This window comes from Molothrus ater, chromosome 1 (assembly GCF_012460135.2).
Source record: "Molothrus ater isolate BHLD 08-10-18 breed brown headed cowbird chromosome 1, BPBGC_Mater_1.1, whole genome shotgun sequence".
Classification (NCBI taxonomy): Eukaryota; Metazoa; Chordata; class Aves; order Passeriformes; family Icteridae; genus Molothrus; species Molothrus ater.
The window spans coordinates 143,947,340-143,970,773 of NC_050478.2; the positions used below are offsets into that span (position 1 = coordinate 143,947,340).

Below are 23,434 nucleotides of genomic sequence, written 5' to 3' on the forward strand. Positions count from 1 at the left end.
TTTTGCATCCACCTGAAAAGCCTCCAGCTGTTTCAGAAGGGCTGAAGGGTCCAATAAAAGCATCCCTGAGACCCTTAAACTCCTGAGGTGAGAAGCTCTCACCTTAGAATGTAAGGCCTGAAGCTGAACTTGATTTTCTATGGACATTTACTCCTCTGTCTAGTTCTGGTTTCATGGCACAGAAAGGTTCCCAGTCCAGGGTGTGAGTGGCATGAAACTATGTAACACTGTGGATCATGGGAAAATAAAGTTGTTTTCTGTTGATACTCAGGTGAACTATCGCACAGAACTAGAGCTCTGGGGAGGGGAAGCACCTGAAAATAAATCAGGTTTATATGGTTGAACTGTTTGTTTTGTGTTGTGCAGTGGGGAGCTATTTTGAGTTTCATTCTTTGGTATTTAATATTTGCACCACTTTCACTGGTACAGAATTTTTTGCCAATTTTCTGCTTAACTATGAGCTTTAGGCTTGCCAAGAGAAAAGTAAGGAGACTGAAACTTTGAACCACAAGAGACTTCTCTGGGCATGCATTTGTCTTGTTCTCTGCTGCTCCAAATAGTATATGAGATATCCACCTCAATTTTGATTAGGAAAAGAAATCAATACATGTCACTGAAGAACACATAATACAAGTAGGACAGAGAACTGAGGCTGTTGGAGTCAATGTCTCTCTGAATGTTGTTATCTGAAATATTGTGACACAGCAGAAATTGAGAAAGAGCACAACATTTAACCAGACTGATTCTCCTGCCCCATATCCATATTTCCCCCCTCCAACCCCCCCATGTTGAGCCTATGTAGATTTGAAAGCTCCAAACAAAGCAAGCAGGATGTTCTGTGACTGTGGGACATCACACCAGTGCCACGATCCAGCCTGAAGAAGCTCTCACCACATCAGTCTCCTGAGCCCTGTGCTGTGGCAGTTACTGCTCTTGATACAAACCAGGTCTGATAGCTCCACACTCCAGCTTTTCCTCTGGCTAAAGGATGTTCTCGTTGCTTTCTAGCAATTTCAAGTGACTTGTTCATTTTGGAGTAGCTTTGACAGGAATGGATCTTAAATGAGAAACATCCAAGAACTGAGTCAGGGATGGGGAAAAAATAACCTCTGCAAGCTGGGTCAGGCCTGAAATTCTCAGCAAAGAAGTCACTCCATCCAGGAAAGATTAGTACTGCTCTAGTTGGTGTGAGAGCTGCTGGGAGCTCCTGCCCAGGGACAGGGTTTGTGAATGGCTCCTTCAGCCCCTGCCACAGTCTGCTGTTGTGGAAACAACACAGAGGGGCTGGGAGCCCACAGAGCCTGCTGAGGCCAGAGCGAAAGCAATCCAAACTCATGCACAAAACAAGTGGTTTGATGCTAGCTTTAGTAAGTGAAGTTTTCCAGAAAAAGGCAATTGCATCCATATTTAACAGCTGTTAAAGAGATACACATTTAATTGCATTTTATAAGGAGTGCTTTATATTAAAGAGAAAACATTTCAAGTGTCTTAGTTCTACCTGTTTGGAATCCAGACTTTCTCCCTACAAGATATTCCAGTTGACAAAAAGGGCCTTGTTCAGATGTCTGGGATCAACTGAATACATTTATTTAAAAGCAATTTTAAATATTAAAAAAGTAGAAATTAACACATACAGTACTCAAAAACTGTCACATTAAATACATGTGAATAGACATGTGTACTGATGTTTTACCTTAACATTCAATGAGAAGTCAAGATTTTAACTAGTGGCATGACCAGATCTGATTTCTGTACACGTTGATGTACTATGTAATAAAAAAATAAATAGCAACTGTTGTTCAACAGTAAATAAGACATCATCTGCAGAGCAAACTTCCCCCTCTGGGGGCACCTTCCCCTGCCCCTCCCCCCAACCCTTTATCAGCTAATTTTCCATAAAGATTTAGACTTTCCAAATACTATGTCATATACAAAATTGCAGACAGTGGCTCATTGAGTTCAAATATAATACTGTACTTAAACTCAATCAATATCATACATTTTCAGATTCTTATGACCCACAATAAGCCAGAATAAACAGAACTATTGTTCCTTATGGAACTAATTTAATTTTATAAAATGCATATGTATACTATTTTAAAGAGCGTAGAAAAGAATAGACATTTGACTCTACATAATTTTACATGCCTAGGTTTTCTTTATATGATTTGCATTTATCAGTTTATTTCAAGATCACTTAAAAATACAATTGACCACAAAAGTGAATAGGTTTTGTTCTTTAATGCAACTTAAAACATTGTAGTAATGGATAAAATGGAATGCTAAATAAATGCTAAACCTGACTTCCTTTCCATAAAAACAGAATAAAGTCTGAAATACTGGAGCTGGTAATACTGAAGATTAGATGCCAGCAGGCTCTCTCACTCATTGCATATTTTTTTTAATTAATTTTTTAAAATAAATGATAAAACCATTAATAGTTGATAAATGTTTTGCATTTTTTTTTCATGTGGGATTTAGACAGATATTTGTTTCTAAATTAACCACAAACAGAATTAAATATTCACTGACTACAGTCTTGTAAAACTGTATTAGAAATGAAAGTCCTCAGAAAGTCTGAGATATGCTTTTATGAAATGAAAATCTTTCCATGCAGCCAAGACAATCTGCTTTGAAATAGCAGCACTAGATACTGAAGCCAAAATAACATTTAAAGCAAGTAATACAAAACTACATATGAAAGTCATGGAACCCGCTACAGACAAACCATGGGAAAAACACAACCGCATGATGTTTCAAAAGATTAAAAATTATGTTGAAAGTGACACAGGAAATTAAAGTTTCCAGTAATACATTGAAGTGTTTTCTGGCAATGCAACTTTATACCAACTTTCAAAAAACCTCAGGTCAAATGCAGCCTTCCAAAGATTTTCTTAGAAATTAGTTTTGTGACGGTATGTCTGTTACTTCATGCTCTGGGTTATGACCATTACATGCTCCAGCTTGGTGAACTCCATGAAAACCAGCCTTTTCCTTGAGAGATCAGTCATTACCAGCCTGATCAAATGCACAAGAGGTCATCTTAGCTTCCACTTTTTAGAGCATTAAAAATAATTTAAATTTATCTTTATATCACCACTTAAAAAATTATTTTAGGTAACTAACTTTTAGCAAGGTTGAAGACAGAGGAAAAAAATCCACAAAATCATTTTTCAAAGAGCCAATTTAGCTATAAACAAATACTGTTGCAAGCTCACATTAACCTGAATAGCAATTAAGTTAAAATGTTCTTTTCCTCAAATGTAGCTATATGACTACAGTACTACTTTTGTACAAAGGCAGGTTTCAAGTAAGCATCTAAATGCATGCACAATGTCAACAGTTAACATTTGCTAGAAGTCCTTGGTTACTAAGAATTCAGTGAAAGAAACCAGCAAATTTCACACATATCTACTAAAGAACAATATGACTAATTTTCATTAAAGTAAGTTTTCAAATGAAATAAATTTGTAACTTTTTATAGTGAGGTAATATCACAGGGGAACTGCAATCACAGTTTGGCATAGGTCCACATAATATAAACATGAAATGCTGTATGCACACTGTAAAACATTACTGTTATCTGTAAAGTCAGTGAATATTTGTCTTCATAATTACACTTAACTGAGCACTATATTAAATAAATATCGAAGTGGGTTTCATAGCTGTAAACTGCATACACTTATGAACTGCAGACTGATCTTTAAATTGTCCAAAACCATTCACTCATTCTAACTTTCTGCTAATTGTATATTGAGAATACCAGGTTATTAGGAACAGTCATTTCTGTACAGTTACGTGGGTGACAGAGACCACCTATGTTGGAAAGCTGGCAGTCCACACGTGGGACAGCACGGACAGAGATGGAAGTGCTAAATGCCCAGGATGGCTTCAACAAACCCGATAAGGCGTGCCAGGTTCCAAGGCTACCATAATACTGGCAAAGGCAGAATAACACAGTATATTTACAATACATAAAATTCAACCTCATGAGGTGAAACTTAAATGAACTCTTAATTTGTAACAGCAGCTATATATACAATTGTGCACAGGATTACAGGGAGGCAGCAGCGTTCGCTTTTGCTAAAAAGCCCGTCTTGCATGAAGAATGTGCAATGCTCAAGTTTAGGATTTGTTTGTTTTGACTAGTCTGACAGAATGTGCACAAAGGACACTGGAAAGACCCCTTTCCTCTCTGGCTGTCCTTCGATGTGGCCAATCTGCAACACAGGAGAAGAAGGTACATACATACATATACATATATAGATGTGCATTGTACAAACAGACTTCACAGCCTGCGTTCATTCAAAAGTACCAGAACTGCTCACAGAGCCTCTACCATCTCTTGGACAGTCTGAAGCAGACATTAGTTAACATTTAAATTTGTGTAAAGGAACAAAATGAAATTGCACAAGCAAATTATAAATAAAAGAAATTAAGCCAATTAAATCTAAAGAGAACAAAACTCATTTTTTTTTTAAGGAAACTTACATACATCACTGAATTTCAAGAATCTCATCAAAACAGAAGCCTGAGTTTCTTCTGTCTGATAGGCTGATTTTCAGTAACATCTCTGAAAACCACTTATCTTAGTTAAGTGAATAAATCCTGAACACTTCACTGAAGGGAATTGTCTGCTATATTTGTGAAGTTATGATAATCTGCATGTTTCACTTAAGGTGATAAAAGCCCAGCTGTTTTCTCATTGAATTAGTATGATACCTAATGATTTAGGTGCATACTAGTGTTTATAACAAATCACAGTGTTGTCTGATTAAGTTTCCTTCAGCTACAGCCACCTACATCTTTTCCATAATGATTATTTATTTAGAAATAGCTAATAAACTTATTAAAAGACATTAAAAATAATGGAATATTTTATATGAACTGTCCATGATAAAATACATAATTATAAATAACTGTTGAATAGCACTGGAGCAGCAGCCCTGACTGACCACATAACACTCTTCTCACCCTGCTACAATGCTGCTCACTGCTTTCAGAATAATGGTGTACCTTCCTTCCTCTTCCACAAGCTTACAAAATGGGAAGGGGAAACATACAGGGCTGGCCATTTCCTCTTGGAGAGCCAAAGTTTTGAAGCATATGAGTCAACAGGCCTTGTTTCCCTTCTCAGAAACATTCAGACTGGGGTGCTTCATGGAACTTGCTGGGCATGTCCCCAAGGGGCTTAAAAAGCCACTTCACAAAACAGATCCAGCAGGGAATGCAGCAGTAATCAGGGACTATGTGATATGGGCAACACAGACACTTTTCACTGGGCACTTTTGATATCAGCTTTTCAGTTGAAAATCTTCCACATTTAAATGATGAGTGAGAGGAAAACATAGCTGGAAACAAAACAGCAAAGGTTGTGCTGTCCTTAGATTAGGATATCACAGGCAGCATTGCAATTAGAATTTGTTTTAGTCAAATGAAATCTGTCTCATTGTCCCCAGTAATAATTCTTTGGCAGGGAAATATGATGTAGCAGGGCTTTAGGGACATGATCTGGATTGTCAAGAAAGGCTGGAGCCTTCACATGGGGTTGAGAAAAGCCTGGTGTTAGCACTTGAACAATATGCAGTCCATGATAGGGGGAGTATGGTATGAAACAAGGGACATGAGAGGGAAGAAGAGAAACAAAATGTTATCTGTCTGTCATTTAAGAAGAAAACCACCAGCTTTTAGCATCAATTGCAAACTATTCTTTAGCTTTCCAGCAATCTCTGTAGGTATAACTTAATATTTTGGGTGAACTAAAGATAGTTACACATCTCATTTTCATGGAGGGTATAAGTTTCTTACATGGAGTAAGAATCACCACTTCTTCACTTAATGAAAGGCTGTGTGAATTACAGAGAGGGACATGGGTAAACATGTGCTGTATGAGCCAGCAATAAAGCTAAACCTAGTGGGGCTGGTTCTAAAAGACTCTCCCTCCCAGATAAAAGGGGTTTTCTCTAATGGAAGTTTAAGGGCTGGCTGTCAGCTCAGGCAAAAAGAAACCAAACAAAAATCAAAGCAAAACAAAAACAAAACCCAACACCTACAAACAAAAATAAAAAGAGGCTTTCCCATAAAAGTCATAAAGTTATGTGGAACTGTAAAAGGGAAAGATACATACCCACCACTCTTGGTCCTCTTCACCAGTTACAATAATTACTTCTCCTTCAACAAATGTGAGTTCATCATCATTATCTGCCTGACAGTCATAAATGGTCTTCACTCGCCTAACTTTGTTTTTCCCCTAAAAACAGAATGAAATTTGAGATGAAGCACATGAGAAATAGAGAAAAAAATGATTTTTGCCTTTTAGTTGTGTTTTGTTTTATAAGAAAGTGAAGACTATCAACTACTTTCCCTGCAACTAGGAATATAGAAATCCAAAAACTCCTTCAACAAGGATATTAAAAAATAAATAAAAATTTATCTACACAGGTGTAAGTTTTTATTTTCCTTAAGATTCAGAACTCCCAGCAGAACGCAATGTGTAGTGCTTAACATGTGGCCCTTAAGAGGGCTAAAGTAACCTCTGTTTCCTCTGGTGAAGAAAATTTAAATAGTGTCTTTATATTGTTCTATTCTGCAAACACCCTCTTTCTCCTTTAATACATACTTCCACAATAAACCTACCATGAACAGAAAATTAAATTCAGTCTCCTCTAAATGTTCCAAGAGAGCTAAGGACTGAGGAAAATGCTGCATTGGAATCCCAGTATTCCTTACAGTTTTGATTTTGGATCTAGTGCAAAAATACAGGATTCTTTGATTTTAAATCTGCTTACAGGACTGGAAATTATTTTTTTAGAGATTTTTCCATCCAAATGTCAGCAATTACTTACTAAAATTACTTTAATGTCAGATGGCAGTACTATTTTCTGATGATAATTCACACTAGATATTCTCACAGCTCTACCATTCTGAGTCCAAGTATTTTCTAGGTCATACTTTGCTGCATACTGCTAATTCATATGAAAAAAGCCTCAGCCATGGACTCCTCCCCAAACATATGTTTCTTATGGAAGAGAAGATGACTTAAATTATTTCCAAATAGAGTAAGTAAGCAATGTTCACAGCAAAACACTCTTGCTACTTTATATTCCTGTATTTTCATACCCACACCTCTTCAAAACCTACAGTTACTTCTTTTAACAGAAGTAATCAGATTACAAGAATGCAAAAACCCAAGAGCAGAAGGAGATGAGAAGCAGAAGGGCTATGAAAGGAAAAGTCAGCAGGTTTAGAGGAATTTGAGCCAAAACTAACTTCACAGAGGAAATTTCCTAGGGAGTCTTCTCTTTTGCTGTTACCTACCCATTTGAAATTCCTCCATGTTTTGGCAAAAAAAAAAATCCCTGCAGCTCAACAGCAGAACAGACACACTGAAAAAAGCACTCACACTAAACCCAAGGTACAGAAAAATAATAATTACAGGGGGATTTAAGAGAGAAAGCAGTTAACACAACATAAAACTAAAAAAAAAAAAGAAACCCATACCCAAGGCAAATGAAGAGAAATACCTGAAGATCATATGAGATCAAGGGTTTTTTCTACAGCAAAGGTTTGCTGCAGTGAGAAGTCACTTCAAAGAATGCTCTCTCTTTTCTTAAAAATATGTTAATATAATTTAAACAAAATCTCATCTAGCACTAGGGACTGGAATGCAATAGGAATGGGTGCTTGGGGACAGTTCCAGCTTTCAACTCTAGAGAACCTTTACAAGCCAAGAGCATTCCCTCCCAGTCAATCCTCCAGTGATGATGGGAAGCAACTACTTCTGCAAGGTAAAAATTGTCTTGTTCAATAAAAAGAACAAAGAAATTCACATTCCTCTACACTTAGAAAACTGTATGGAACTCAGCTTGTAAAAGCACATGAGAAATTATGATAATTATTCTAGTTCCATCAGATTTTAACATTTTACTCCTTTCATGGAGAGCAGCAAAAAGCAGCATTCAAGCTTAAGGTCTATTTAATCATGGAAAGGTATAAGAAAGGATGGATATGTAGAGAGCACATATGTTCCAGAACATATTTTGTTCATGTTCCAGAACAGTTTGTGGCATTGTTGTGTAAAGAAATGGAAACAATTCCAGGAAATGTAATCTGCAACTAAAAAACAAATACCCACCACCGACTGATTCCCTGTACCCAACAAGTGCTTATTACCAAGAGATTTTGTGCTTAAAACTGAACAGCAATGAGATGCTGTGATCATTAATAATCCAACCATGCTCTTATTTACATTCAACACCTTTTTTTTTTTCCCTTTAAAAATGAGTATTTTGTCTCATTTATAGAAACCACCACACACACAAAAGAATGCTCAAGTGCTCAGTGTGATTTCAGGAGGACTCAGTGCAAGTTTTGTTTCTCTAAAAATATCCTTTCAAACCTTTATAAATTATCAGCATTGGAATTTTTAAATTATATTTCTGGACAGGTAATTTTCTAAAACCAATTAAAAAAACCTATGCTTCTCTGCTAAGTGACTAGATAGTCAAGCCCAAGAGAGAGGTGCCCACAAGTACCGTGGCTTCTGGCATGGTTCTCACTGCTCACTGGGATGAAGCACTTCATCAGCCAGAGGATGAAAATGGAGGCAAGATACATTTCAGAGGAATTCTTGCCATTATCACTCCAGCAAAAAAGTTTGCATTGGACATGAAGAGATACAAGTGTGCATGTAAAGATGTGCAAAAACCTGGTGACATATATATATATATATATATATATATATATATATACTATATACATACACTGGGAAGATATAGAATAGCTTCTACAACTGCACAACAGTGGAATTATTTAATTTACTGCAGCTATGAAAATGGCTGAGTTTAGAGAACAAAGAACCTTTCCTCAGATTTTTTCTGTATAAAGTAGGGTGACAGCTTTAAAAAAGCCAAAAGTAACCAAACTAAACAGGTAATCCATTATTTGCTTTCTTTTTTTCTTTAATAAAATGACAAGTAGCTGAGAATGGCCAGCATCATTTGCCTGCTTATATCTTAAAGTACAAAAGTAAACAAACATTTGTTTACCTGATCCCTGTAATATTTAAATTCCAGAATACTCAGGAAGCCTGAGCAACAACTCTGTTGTGCTCAGTTCAGACAGGAGCTTACAGGCAAGTCCATGCCAGAAGCCAAGCAGAATGATGGTTCCACAGGGCTCTTCCTCACAAAGCACAAGGCAGAAACTCACCCTCTGCTTTCACTATTTCACTGGGATGAAGTCTTATTTCCTTTTTACAGAAGTGCTTTGCATAGCCAATTTGGCAAACAAAGCCATCTCCCTTTTGATGTATCCCTCATGATGAAAATCTTAAGAGAGCTCTGGAGTTTCATAGTTATCTCAATCTACATAGGCATTAAGAATCCTCTGCTGGAAATTGTACTGGTTAGAAAGATGAACAGCAAGATAAATGGGGGTTGGAATCAAGTTAAAGTTCCATATCTACTACTACACACCATGCAGCAATGTCAATTTTCCCACTTCATCAATGCATCTGAACCTAACCTCAACCATTATCAACATTAAATACTCACAACAGGGACATTTACTATATTGCCACAGTTGACTTTAAATTTTGCACCTACTGACAACAGGTGCTAACATCCCTTCTTAGAGCTTACTAAGTCAAATATATAAACATTCTACCAATCTAAGGCACACAGACCCGTGAGCAAAGGCAACAGAGAAAACCATCAATTCATTCACAGCTGTGATTGGCATAGATATAATAAATACATAAATCCCAACAAATCTCAAATACATTGTCATGCTCCCAAGGTTATTGTTTTATGCTGCAAGTATTTGTTTGAGCATGCAGGAGGCCTTGAAAACCCCAACACCTGCTGAAGCTGCTTTGGGGCACAAAAAGAGCCCCTCTATGAGCTATTCCCCAGCCCATAGCTTTATGTTGCTTTGAGTGCACAGCTCAAGGGTGCACAGAAAGTCCTACAGTAACTTCAAAGCCTTCCATGGATACTCCCACGGAGCTGGAGTAATACCTACCATATTTATTTTCCTGGGGAGTGGCACAGGGGTTTCTGGCAGGGTGTGTGTTATGTCATTAGACTCTTCAGATGCTTGCCTTTGGACGGTATCTCTGGATTGTACGTTTGGAGAAAGATCTATGGAGTGAGATTTTTGATTTGCCTCTGAGGGCTGAGCCTTCGGTGCTGCTTCCCCACCTTGAGTTTTAGCCAAGAGCTCTCCTAGCTGAGGTTTTGGAGGAAGGTCCTTCACTTGTGGCTTTGGAGGTAAGTCTCCAAGCTGTGGTTTTGGTGGCAAGTCTCCTAGCTGAGGCTTTGGGGGTAGTTCTCCAGGCTTTGGGGGTAAATCTCCCACTTGAGGTTTCTGAGTTAATTCCAGAGGCAGAGGCTTTGGGGGCAGGTCTCCAGGCTGTGGTTTCTGTGGTATATCGATGGACAGTGAGGGCTTCTGAAACATTTCCATGTGCTGATGGGATTTATCTATTGAAAGATGATGACTGGTTTCTATTTTTCTTAGTGCCACTGAAACAAAAAAGCAAAACAGTCTTAGGATTCATAATCTTAGTATTTTAATATTAAAGAAGTTAGGCATATATCAGAACTGCAATTGTGTCAGTGACCACATGGTCACTGAGCCCCATAAATGCCCATAAGTCTTCCTAGTCTATGACAAAAGCAGGATAATACAACTTCACATAACCCTCATTCTCTGAGGTCTCATTTGATTGCTCCTCCTGGAGGCCAGCAGTGCTTATTCCAACAGGTATTAGATGTCAATTCATAGATTATTTGCTTCAAATGAAATAAAGTGAATCACTTTTTGGAACCAAACCAAAAATATGACATATAATAAAAGACTTTGCAAAATCACCTACAGATCAATTGACATGATTGTAACAAAATTTATTTTTAATCACAATTATTCACATATACAGTTCAATTTCATACAAAAAAACCACCTAACTCTCAGGATTACTACCTGTAAAATCTCCCAGAAGAGAGAGAGTGAGCACATGTATCTATCTATGCAGTGTATAGAACACACTGTACTATAGACATTCCCACTAAAACTAAGAAAAAACGAATTATTGTATATATTTACAATTTAGTAAAGATGAAAGTTTTAAAATGTGTATTTTGCAGATTTGATGGAAGGAAATTGAAACTAGATTTTCAAATAGTTCTTTTTCCCAGTGTCATCTATTGATTTTACTGCTAAGCTCCCTAAGAAAACTCAACTGAAGTCTACCTCAAAAAACAAAAATTCCCTAACCCAAAACCTTCTAAACCAAACAGCCCTAATGTTAAAACAGATGAAGGGGAACAAGAGAGAAAAAATTTACAACCTGTGATGAAAGCAACACATTTTAACTAGAAGGAACAATTTCCTATTGCATTCAGCACTGCTTTAGTATCATATTCTACCAGCCAAAAAAGTGCCCTCACTCCCTTTGGATATCACCCACTTCAATAACACATTAAACAATATTTTTATGGGTACTTATACCAAAAAAAAGCCCTAAAAATCCCCAAAAAACCAAACCAATAAAAAAAACCCCACCAACCATACCCCCCCACCAAACAAACAAACAAAAAAAACACCTCACCAACAAAACACCCCAAACTAAACCCATTTGCATAGTTTCCATGAAAGAAATTGTATAATTACTATCAGATGTCTCGTTTTAAAAAAAAGAAAAAAAGTCCATGTTGATCCCTGTCTATGGCTGTGCCCTTGGCTTACCTCACAGCAAATGTACACACTGATCTTCCACATGGGTTTGAGACTTAAGTAGATGATATGAAAAACCCTGATAGCAGCCCTTATCAAAGTGCTTTGATTTAGCCCTTCTTAAATTTTCACCTAAATCATTTTAAATCAAGGAAGTGTTGACTTCCTTCACAGTGCCACCCTAGTGCATCATTGCTGTCTCTTTCAAAAGATAACATTTCAGAATAATTGTAACTTAACAAAGTTAAAAATTAACATGTGCTTTTTCTGTTACAAAATTATTTGCACTCTAAATTTCAGATATCTGGCTTCAGAATTTTGGACAAGCAGCATTTCCTGATCTTCAGGCTCTATTGTGATCATCCACTCAGACAGATATAATGTATTTTTGATGGATTCTGTATTCAGACAGAATAAAGTAGAAAGCAGACCTACTTCAGACTATAGTCAACTGCTGCCACAACTCAAAAAAAAAACCAAACCAAAACAACAATCAAACCTGCAGGGTGAGTTTAAAGAGACTAGGAAAGAACATTTCTAAAAGAAAGGTGCTCCTGGGATGATGGCCTCAGCTTGTCACTGATGTATAAATGAGAATGTAACAGCACCTGATTCTTTCCCAAGCAGTTGCACTGACCACAGCCCTGACTGCCAGAGCATGGCACAGATACAGTTTGCTCCAAGCTATCAAGAAATGGGACTTGGAGATAATAGTTAAAAAAAACAAAACTACCAATGAGAATGGTCTAGGATAGAAACAGAAGCCCAGAGAAGTCATTCATGGAGATGCTCAAAATGTGACTGGACATGGCCTTGAGGAACCTGCTCTCATGGCAGAAAGCTGGCCCTGCTCCGAGTGCTGGACTGGACCACTGGACCTCCCGAGGTCTCTTCCAGCTTCAAGTAGTTCATGATTTATTTCTTTCCTCCCTAGGTGTATTTTTTTCAGTTTAATAAAAGCCTTCCCCATCTTCCAAAATCCTTTCAGTTTTGTGAAGCTTTCATGGTTTGTGGCATTTTAGAAATAAAATTTCTGCTGAAAAGATCCATATATTTAAAACAAGTACCTACTTTCACCCACATTTAAAAGATTCCATTATGAGAATAGCCACAAAGAGGTTTCTTACCTTTCTGAGGTAGTTTGGGAAGAACTCTAGGGCCAAGTGCAGTCTTTGCAGTCCCAGTGCTAAATCAACAGATGTGAATTATTAGTGCTTACAACTATTATAAAACATACTTATTTCTCTTTTTCTCCCTTTACATATCCATAAATAAAAACTCCCCCCAAAAAATCCACATTTATTTTGCCTCTTTTGTATAATCATTGGTCTGTGGATAAATCCCAAAACTTGAAGCATTGTTTAGAATTAACTGGGTTTTTTTTCAGAGAAAAAGACATACAAACCCTACACAGCTTCAGTGCTATGGGGCAGACATACTCTATGAACTAAGGTACATGCAAAATGTACTCTGAAAATAGGTGAAGCTGAAAGACCAACTCTGTGGGCAGATCCTGAACCTTAAGAAAAATTTGTTCTTCAAAATAATTATACTGAAACATACAAAACATAATCTGTGCTTCATGTCAGTGAAGCTTTCCAGGCCTGAGCCTATGCCTTGTAGCCTCCTGCACATGTGTGCTATTGTATCACACACACTCTCTGCTGCAGGAGGAGACAAAGTCTCTGCTACTCCCAGGAAATACTGATGATTAAGGGAAAACAACATGCTTTACTCTGTCAACCTGGATTACACATATATTAGCTATTGCCATCAAAGTTTTTCCTTTAAAACCACACCTAAAGTCACTTTTATAGAAAAGGAATGTGGAAGAGGAGAAAAAAGCAAGTTGATTTAAGGCATAAAAATCAAACAATACTGAAAAATCAGTATCAGCTCAAAATAATGATTCAAAAAACAAGAAAAAAAGAAAAATGAGGAGAAAGCTGCCAATGTATGTTCAACAGAGCAGAGACTCTTCTGCATCAACTGCCTTAATTCTTGTCTCTGCAGCCAACGTTTCAAAGTGAGCATGATGAAACACTTTTAATTTCTAGTTGTTTTTTAAATAGCAAAAATACATCACGACATGAAACTGAAAGAACAGCCAAGCTCAATCTTGATTCAATAAATCACAGAATCATAGAATATCCTGAATTGGAAGGGGCCCATGAAGATCCTCAAAGCCCAGCTCCTACCTCAGCCTCTCTCTAATGCCATGGAGTACAAGGAGCACACTTTTACCCTTGTCTGACAAGAATCTAGGATGGGCCCAGCTCTCTGTGGAACACTTCCACCTTCCCCCTGAATGCCCAGTGCCAGCTGGATGGATTCAGTAAATATGAGAAGCAGCTGTGCTACCTCCAACAGGTCCCCTCCCTATCCTGGCAAGGCAGATCAGTCTGGGGATGTCCAGAAACTCTTCCTACACATCTGCTGTGCCCTGTCTGAGGCTACACATCCCTCCCCAGCCACAGCCCACCCCACACCCTGGTGGTCATGCAAGGCTGTGTGCCAGAGGCAGGTGCTTTTTGGAATTACCATGCTCTGAACCTCAGGACTTTAAAATCACAGCACAGACAGAGGAGTAGCATAAGTGACAGCAATGTATGGCTGTCCTTACTGCTCCAGCTATTGAAAAAAGACACTTGTAATGGACAGAGCTGATGAACTATGAGCTAAAAGCAGTTTGTGTTACTGCAGACAGGCAGCACAGGAGCCTGACAGAGTGGAAAACAGCTAAACTGGAAGACTGAGATGAACTCTATCTCACAGAGCCATCTTCGATGGCAGCCTGTACCCAGAGTGACACTGCTGCTCCAGGCAGGACACCTCACACCAAAGCAGATAAAATGAAATGCCAGGAGACATGAAAATAAAACTTTTGTCCTGCTGGACCGTGGTCTGAGGCAGCATTCCCCAGCTGGGAGAGCACTTCTGTAGGAGCAGCAGAGAGATCTGGGCACAGGGTGTTCTGTCCATCCTGCTCAAAGGATGGATTGTGCACGGACAGCGAGGGACGGCGTAGGAGGCTGAGGGCAGCCAAAGTATTTGTATGCTAGCAGGGCATGCAGGAAACTAATAAGAAACATAGCTAGGATTTTATTTCCTATGAAAGGCTTTTCTTTTCTAATTTAAAAATTAGTTATGTTTATTTAAATTTTCATCTTTGCCTTCATATATGCAGATTTTACCTTGACTGCTGAGACATCCCCTCAAACTTGTTTGCAGCCTTAGTTGAAGGTGGGCCCAAATCATTACCTGAGGTGAAAAAAAGGACAATTAAAAACAAAAAAAATCCATTAGGATAACTATAATCAGCAGAAGGTGAAATTTAAAGCAAAACATGTATTCCTCTATGCATGTTCTATACAACATATCTAAAAGACAACTTATAAATTTATTCTTTATTAATAATTTTGTAGCTGAAAAGCCAGGAGGGACCAAAATAATCCAAGATGACCTTTCATATAACATATTTTAAAACGACTCACTGGTAGCTCTCATCTCCTGGCAAGGGAAGATTGAATGACATTGCTGTAGGGCATTTGTTTTGAAATAGTGTTTCAATTTTCTCTGCATAGAAGGAGATACATCAGATTCATTTTTCACTGATGTTTACATTTTGCACCGTGAGGCACATCTTTTTTAAACCACCATGCATGTGATTTTACTCACAAAACATTAAATTTGTAAAGATTGGTATTTTATCCTATGCAAAGAACAGCCTTTACTGATTTAGTGACCAAGTTTGTATGTTCCCGTAATCTGCATTTTAGCCATTGGTAAGGAGAAGATCCTGGGTATACAGAATTCTGTCAAAAGGCAGCAAAATCCAAACCCAAGCACTCTGGACTCCTCCAGCAGAAAGCTTCTCTTCATGGGCAGTCACCATTTTCAAGGTATAAGGACAGCAACTCTTGGCTTAGTGCCTTTTCATCCCCTTTGCCTCTCCTTTTACAGCACGTCAATCTCAGAACCAGCTTCAACAACCATTAGTAAATTTTGTCATTGAAATAGATGCAAAGTGACATTTAATGATCCAAGAACACAAAATACTTCTCATTCAAAAGAATGACACATTTTTCTAAATACCATTCTTGGCACATTGATGTCTAAATGAAACAGCAGAAAAGGCTCATGCTGTGCCTTGCTAAAAATATGTTTGTGCTTAAAAGTGGTGCAAAAAAGGAACTAAGGTAAAACAGCAAACATGTAGATCCTATGGATAAAGAAAGGAAAAATATCTCATGGTTGCTATGGAAATACAAAATAATCCAAATGACATTTTTAGAACATCTTTGAATAGTAACTCAATTTGCTTAGACATAAGCTAAGGATTGCACTGCTTGAAACTTCAATTAATGCACAGATTAGAAGACAAATGCTGAAATTCCACATAGCAAGAAATATAACAATCCAGAAGAAAGCTTCTGAAAGTAAAAGCAGTGAACATCTGACAGTATCCCTAAGCAAAAAACCACAAAGGCAGATAGAAGAAACTCCCTCTTTTATAAACACAAAATTTCATGCTTGCTTAAAAATACAAATGGACTTTGAAACAAGCTTTTGTACAGATTTCAGCTAAGAAAAATGGGGACAAGAGGCCCCTCTTCCATCCACTGAGGTTTAGCTTGGCCTGAAAAGCAGTGAAGAGACAGGAAAAGCCATATTCTTCTCTGGCCTGCTCTGACAAGGTGCTTTACTGCTACAGGCTTCTTCAACTGCACACCTGCACCTTTCCCATATTTTCTTCTTCCTTTATCTGTTGCCTAATTTGTTTAAGGCAAAGTTGACACCTGCTTAGCATCTAATCCTATCACACCTTTCATCCTAACAGTGCTACATTATACAGTATTCTTGTATATGGTACTTTAGGTGCTGCTTTGGACTTAAATACTTGGGATTTTTTACATATTTAAAGTCCAAGCTCTTAAAAATGTCTGAACTACTTCTGAAAAAGTACAGGGACTGTTGGACTCCACAACATAGGAAACATTTTTTTTTTCCATATCCCAGACCTCTGAGAAGTAGAGAACTGAAAAGATTCCATTATTTTTATTCCTTGAGAAAAAGCCTTTGCTTTTCATTGGACTCTGTACTTTTCTTCATGTTGAATCCTAGATTAAATCACACATGAGTACTCCATGATTTACTAAATTTAACTCAATTTGCTAAGAAAAATGGTGCTTTTAGTCTAGCAATTTTTTTTATTTTAGGCTAGCAATTGTGTGTTTGTACTAGAATAGAGAGAAGATTCTCTTAAAATACAAGTAATATATGGATGGTGCACCTATGTAAGCACTGGATTCCAGTTTAAAAATTTACAGATTTGTGGAAATCCTGCCACCAAAACTAAAATCAAAGAAAATTACATGGGCCTGAGATTTACAGCTACCAAGATAATTTGACTGCATAGAGCAATGTTTATTCAAAAGAGGAAGAATCTGAGTAGTCTGGAAAATAGTTTCCAAAAAGCATCTGTCAGAAAGATATCCTGGTAAAAAAAAAATTAAAATGCACTGTTCCTGTGTAACTTCTGCTGGTAGCAGGATGCAAACCTCTCAGTCTTTGTGTATGTACAGACAACATCACAAAAAGCAAATACAAACTAAGACAACACATTCCCACCAGCGAGGTGTGAACACTTGAGAGGAGAGGAAAGAAGCTCCTGTGGCAGCTGTGAGACCTGCACAGACCCTGTGGGTGGGCTCTGGGCGCCCCAAAGCTGCATCCCTGGCTCCTGAGCTGGGCACAGCAGCAGCAGCAGCAGCAGCAGCAGGGGCAGAGGCAGAGGAGAGCAGTGGCTGAAGGGCTGGGGTGAGGGCACAGCCTGGGCAGCTGGGGCAGAGACAGGGAGGCACTGGAGGGCACTGGAGGGGCCCCAGGGCAGCGTGGAGGATTTTCAGCTTTCTCAAGTGAGACTCCCAGCCTGGGAGGCAGTGACAGGAGATGGAACTGCTGATTTATCTGAGCTGACATTACATCAAGCTGCAATCAGTGGAAAGCAAGCACCAGGTAAAAAGAAACCAAAGATCATATATCAGCCATCATAAAGGTTTTCCCCTGCCCTTTTGATTTGCATTTTCAAAACTCACCCCAAGGAATTGGGCCCTTATTCTGGGGTCCATGAGGTAGTGGGCTTGGTGGGTCAGAGAGGGTTCTTTTGTGTCCTGGGGGTGGGGGAGGTGGTCTCTTCTTGGAAAGAGTGGAGCTGCCACTAGAGGTTTGAGTGCTTAGAGGGAGGGTTGAAGGTGGGCCTGCAAAATAACAAACAACCTTCTTACAAATACATGTGCATAAACGTCAAAGCAGCACTGAAAAATTCACAGTCAGACCCACAGCGAAGTGCAGCAAAAGACTAAAATAAAACGACAAGCCATGCCAAGAACACTGTTTAGATTAAACGACACATCCACCACATTTTTAACCATCTCAGCTGTGGGAATATAAGCAACTTGACAATAGAATGACATGTGTACTTATGTTTAAAAAATACAGGATTAATCGTGCCAAGATTTCTAATTTTAGGCGTTGTTCAAGAAAAAAAAAGTATTATGAAATATTGAAATTAAGTAATATTTAGTACATGGGATTAAAATTGCTGTTAATTTATACCAGAATAAAAGTACATTCTATATGCTCTAATATGTGGGGAGATTTTTTAGCCCTCCAGACCATCCCACAAATTTTGTTAATAAACTGGAAGGCAGGAGGAAAGAAATAAAGATATGCCTACAAATTTTCCTTTCACTTTCAAAATAGGATTTTTAGCTTGAGAAGATTTTCTCTAAGTCTTTTTTCTTTTTTCTGTAGATCAAATACATCAAACTATGCATTCCAAAAGCAATGCAAATTGTTGTACATGGTATGAATAAAATAAACATCAGAGAAGTCCTTTCTGGGACTGAGATTAGATATCTCATGGTAGCATTGCTTGTAAGAGCCTATGCAGTCATCCCTACCCTTAAATACTTTTATTTCCCTCTGATTTAATGCTGGCACAAGTATCATTCAACACAATGCATGTTTTACACAATATGGGAACAGATACAGCTTGAAAGACAAAATAACCCAGTGGGAAGACAAGAGTTGTTCCTAATCAGCTCCAGCATTGACCTTCACAAAGGTCTCTACCGAGAAGCTCAGGGAAGCAGAGCTGGGTGCAGATGGCAGTGAGGGGACGAGTGCTGGAGTCAGCTGCCACCACTGCCCAAGAAATGTCCTGTAACACTTTCTGCAGCAGCTCTGCAGCAGCCCAGAACAGCCCCAGGGGCTTTTCGTTCGTTTGTGGGTTTGTTGGTTTTGTCTTGTTTTAATCTAACCAACAACTCAGACTTCACTGCAGTCTTCACTTGCAATAAGTTTCCACGTCAGACAGCTTTGCCATCAGTCCAAATAAATGCAGAAAATCGACATAAAACTTTAAAAGCAAAGTCTATTTATACCTGAAATTTCAAGTCTATTGTCAGTCTATTTTTTAGCACTGTAGAACCAACTTGCCTCATTTTGAAAAGCTACCTTATTTGAACAGCATTTGAGACAAAACCTTCATTTAGTTACTTAACATATATCTTACCATGCAGCACACAAAACTGGAGCTGCCTTCTTCAAAAACCTTTATGAATATTCTCTATAGGCAGCCTGGAAATGATCAATACCTGCACTCCTTCCCAAATTATTATATATTATAGAAATATTGAAATCAGTAAGAAATAATATTTGTTAAAATTCCTTAGCTGAAACATTTAACACAAAATAAGTTCAGTGATTCTATAAGCATGAATCTGTCAGATATTTTCAGCAGGTGATCTCTCTTTCTTATAAACAGAAAAGAAAAATTTAATAGAACTGCCCCTGAAGAATCAATAATTCAATCTATTCTCTTCCAGATTCAATCCTGGAAGGCCTTCTGCTGTGCAGGAGAATCTCTCAACCACAAGCCCAGCAGAGATTTTGGGTCTGGCTTAATTAATTGGTTACTATTGTAAATCAAATTATATATTTTGCAACCGTTCCTCTCAATTTGCTTCCAAGTTCACAAAGCCATTAAATGACAACAAGTCAAATGCCAATGCATTTAATGATTGTTCCCCAGTTTGAATCCTCACCCTTTGTCAATTTAATTTCTTCCTTGAGCTTAAGTAAGCAAGACAACTTAAACTGTGCATTGAGATGTTTTTGAAAGAAAACCAACTTTTCCCATTCGAAATTTTGATTGATTATGCCTTAAACTCCTGCAAACTACTAATTCTTTTTTTTTTCAGAAATACGAATCAAATTTGATTCGTGATGTAATGGGAATGCATCTAGGAATGGCAAGGGGGCAGGAATAGTCAATATCCGGTGCTAACAGTGAGGTAACTCGTGAAGCAGTGCTGTCCCAGCACCGTCTGTCCCCCTGTCTGTCCCCTGTCCCTGTCCCCACAGCACCGTCTGTCCCCCTGTCTGTCCCCCCCGTCTGTCCCCTGTCCTCGTAGTGCGCGTGTCCCAGCGCCCCCTGGCGGCGGCGGCGCGCACTGCACCGCGCCCACCGCACCGCGCCCGCCGCTCACAAACCGCCCAGAACTGGCTCAGAGCGAAAAAACAAGGCAGGAAAGGCATAGAAATATTGTTGTGCGCTTATTGCAAAAATTCCACGTCAGACATGAAGTGAAATTGGTGCTTTTAATTGCCAATAAGAGGAAGAAATCTTCTCTACAAAAATAAACTGTAGTAGAATTAAAAAAAAAACCCTTAAATTAGGTTATATGGCATGTTTTAGATTTCACATTAGTTATACATATCCAGACCTTACTGAGGAGGTGCAAAATATACTTTCACAGCTTTCAGAAGTCCCCATGGCATACAAAAGTGACAGGGAAAAGGTGTCTAAGGTATTACAAATCATACTTTCAGACTCCTAGCATTTGTTTCTGTATTAAACTCACAGAGGGAATAAATACAAATACAAGTGTCATACACTGATGATTACATAGCTCAAATACAAAAATAACTTATGGTCAAATAAAAACAAAATAAAGGAAAACTTCAAAACGTCATTTCAGAAAGAGGTATAAAATGACATCATGCTTTGAATAATGAAAACCTAGGAAAAGTGCTTGAATCAAAATCATTTTATGGAAACAACTGGTGAAATAATACACGACTTGATGATGTATGAACTGTCTGTAAAATGATTATAAAATACACTGTATCATGGAGTCACTTAGGTTGGGAAAGACCTTTGAGATCATCGAGTCAGACACTGCCAAGTCCTCCCCTAAACCACACCTCTGCTCCTGCACTTTTGGGATTCCCTTCTTGAGGAATGTTCTGGATTCCTTTTAGACTGTCTCCCAGGGGACTCTTGTCAGCCAGATTCCTAAACAGGCTCAAGTCTGTCCCCTGGAGGGGCAAGGCGGCAGTTCTGCTCATCTCCCCCTCTTACTTGTCCAAGAATTAGTGATTCCCCGTGCCCCAGACAGCCTCCATCACCCTCAAGTCCTTCTGTCTCCATGAGCAGCAGGTCCAGCAGGGGCCTTCCCCTGCTGGCTCCCTCACCAGCTGAGTAAAAAAGTTCTCTTCCACTCACTCCAGACACATCCTGGACATTCCTGCGCCATGAGAACAAGGGCCAGCAATTGTGAGACTTCTCCCAGCTGCTTACAGGGTAAGCATCTCCATCTCATCTGCCTCTCCATCCTGGGTGGGTGCTCTCTAACAGATTCCCACCAGCGCATCTGCCAGCAGACACTGGACCCTAGTGCCACCATCATCCAGCTCAGGCACTCAGAACAGCCCCGAACCCACAGGGCTGCCCCACAGCCTCTCTCTCCTGCCTGTCCCTCCTGTCCATCCATCACAGCACTCCAGTTCTGTGAGCCATCCCAGAGCTGCAGTTTCCCTGCTGCACAACAGCTTCCAGCCCCTCCTGTTTGTTGCCTGTGCTGGGTGCAGGGGTGTGGATGCACTTCAGTTGGGACATTGATCCTGACACCTTTTTGGGGGAGAAGCCCTGATTTCTAGGAGAGTGTCTGGAGGCATTTCCATGCCTTATGTCTTATGAGCCCAAAGGCCCTCACTGGCACACACACTCCCTCAAACACTGGTGTGCTGCCCTAGGGTTACCTTGAGCAAACCTGGTTTTGTCCCTTTCCCCTTTCTAAAAAGCTCAAGTTTAAAGCTCTTTCAATGTGTGCTGATAACTCAGTGGCAGATACCATTGCTCCCTGCTTAGGCTGGCAGAGTTACACCCCTTCCTGCATGCCATTCCATGCAAATTCCCATCCAAAGTGCCACACCATGCCCTGGCACTGTTTGTGGTGCTCTCCAGGAGTTCCTTCACACAGGTCTGGGCTGGGCTCTGTTGCCCCTGTACTGGGACCAGGGCTGCTCACCTCCAGCAACTGCACATGTCTGTGTGTATCTACACATATATTCATATAAATGTATGTGTAAAACCAGCAGCTCAAAACAATTCCTGTGTGATATTCTCAATTACACAAGGCTAGGCTAGGTATATTTAAGCAATTATCAGAGCAGTTACTAGATTGAAGGTACTTTGTGATTTTAACCAGGCAGCAATTGAGCCAGTCATTTCCTCTCCAATGAATGCCTTAATCATGATTTGTCACATAGTTCAGAAGTTCACATTTTGTAAAGGACATTTTCCTAACACAAGCAAAAAAGCAAAAACCAAAAATAAAACCCCAAAAAACTTGACCCAGAAGTTTTTCCTTTTGCTTCTGTCAGGCTTTCTTTTCCTCAGTTACTGGGAAGGAAATGCTTAAAGAATTAACTGTTATCATGTTTTATCTCTTTTTCATATTACAAAGATCAGGCTTTCATGTGTAAATAGACCAAGTAATCTCAAAATTATTGTACTACGGTAAATAACTGGATAAGATGTGCAATTAGTAGTACATTGCCCTTTAGGGTTTGTGCAGTTAGTGTAGTAACAATTCATTTGTGTACTTGTGAAACCATGCAAAGCTGCTGCCACTCAATCAAGAAATGGTGGGTTTAGAGTGTAAAAACTTCATATGTGTAATTTTTTTTTTACCACTTAATGAGACATAGGGGGAAAACACAGAATTCCTGCTAATGGTACAATGGACACTGCAAAGGAAAGTAACTTAAATTAAAAACAGTATTTTCATTAACAAGCGTTGCTATCCTTATTTTTAAATTTCTCATGAGTGACTTATTGCATAGATATTACTAAAAGCTTTTTCAGTTATTCTTACCTAATATCATATATTTTCAGCACTGAAAATAAGAGCATAATAAAAGACAAAATGATCATGATCACTCTGAATAAGAAAGCTAAGAATATACATTGATTCAACATTAGTATTTGAAGTACATTAGATAATTAATGCTTAAAAAAAGGTTCAGTTTGAAAAGAAAAGATAAAAGTAATACTAAAGATTTTGTGTTTTGGGTTGATTCCGAAATAGAAGAGCCCATGAAACCAGAAGTCATCAGCTAGTCTGTCCTTCCTATTATGGTATTAAAAAATACAAAGTCATAGTGGAATAAGTAGCGTTATTTAATCACAATGTGCAACACAGTTATAAGAATATTTAAAAAATGTCTCCAAGTATATGCAAGAGAAGTGTAGAATCCTGCAAACATTCAGAAGAAACAGGATCACCTCAAAGGCTGAGGTAATGGAAATGAGAATAAATACATTTGTGCCATAAATTAAGAACTT

The 23,434-nt window shown here is 38.7% G+C and overlaps 1 protein-coding gene across 6 annotated transcripts in view; it reads right to left on the bottom strand.

Moving 5' to 3' along the window:
* Positions 1-1,564: 1,564 nt before the first annotated feature.
* The window catches only part of ASAP1 (ArfGAP with SH3 domain, ankyrin repeat and PH domain 1), a 123,030-nt gene continuing 101,160 nt past the window's right edge, over positions 1,565-23,434 (bottom strand). For 4 of the 6 annotated variants that reach the window (XM_036379018.2, XM_036379016.2, XM_054517434.1 and 1 more), the window contains 6 exons: positions 17,835-17,996; positions 14,931-14,997; positions 12,864-12,922; positions 10,024-10,526; positions 6,128-6,250; positions 1,565-4,220 (listed from right to left, as the gene is read on the bottom strand). In XM_036379018.2, coding sequence (XP_036234911.1) covers positions 4,146-4,220; positions 6,128-6,250; positions 10,024-10,526; positions 12,864-12,922; positions 14,931-14,997; positions 17,835-17,996 — 989 coding nt within the window. In that variant the 3' untranslated portion in view covers positions 1,565-4,145. The remainder of the gene's footprint in view (positions 4,221-6,127; positions 6,251-10,023; positions 10,527-12,863; positions 12,923-14,930; positions 14,998-17,834; positions 17,997-23,434) is intronic. The other 2 variants (XM_036379022.2, XM_036379021.2) reach the window with 1 other exon arrangement.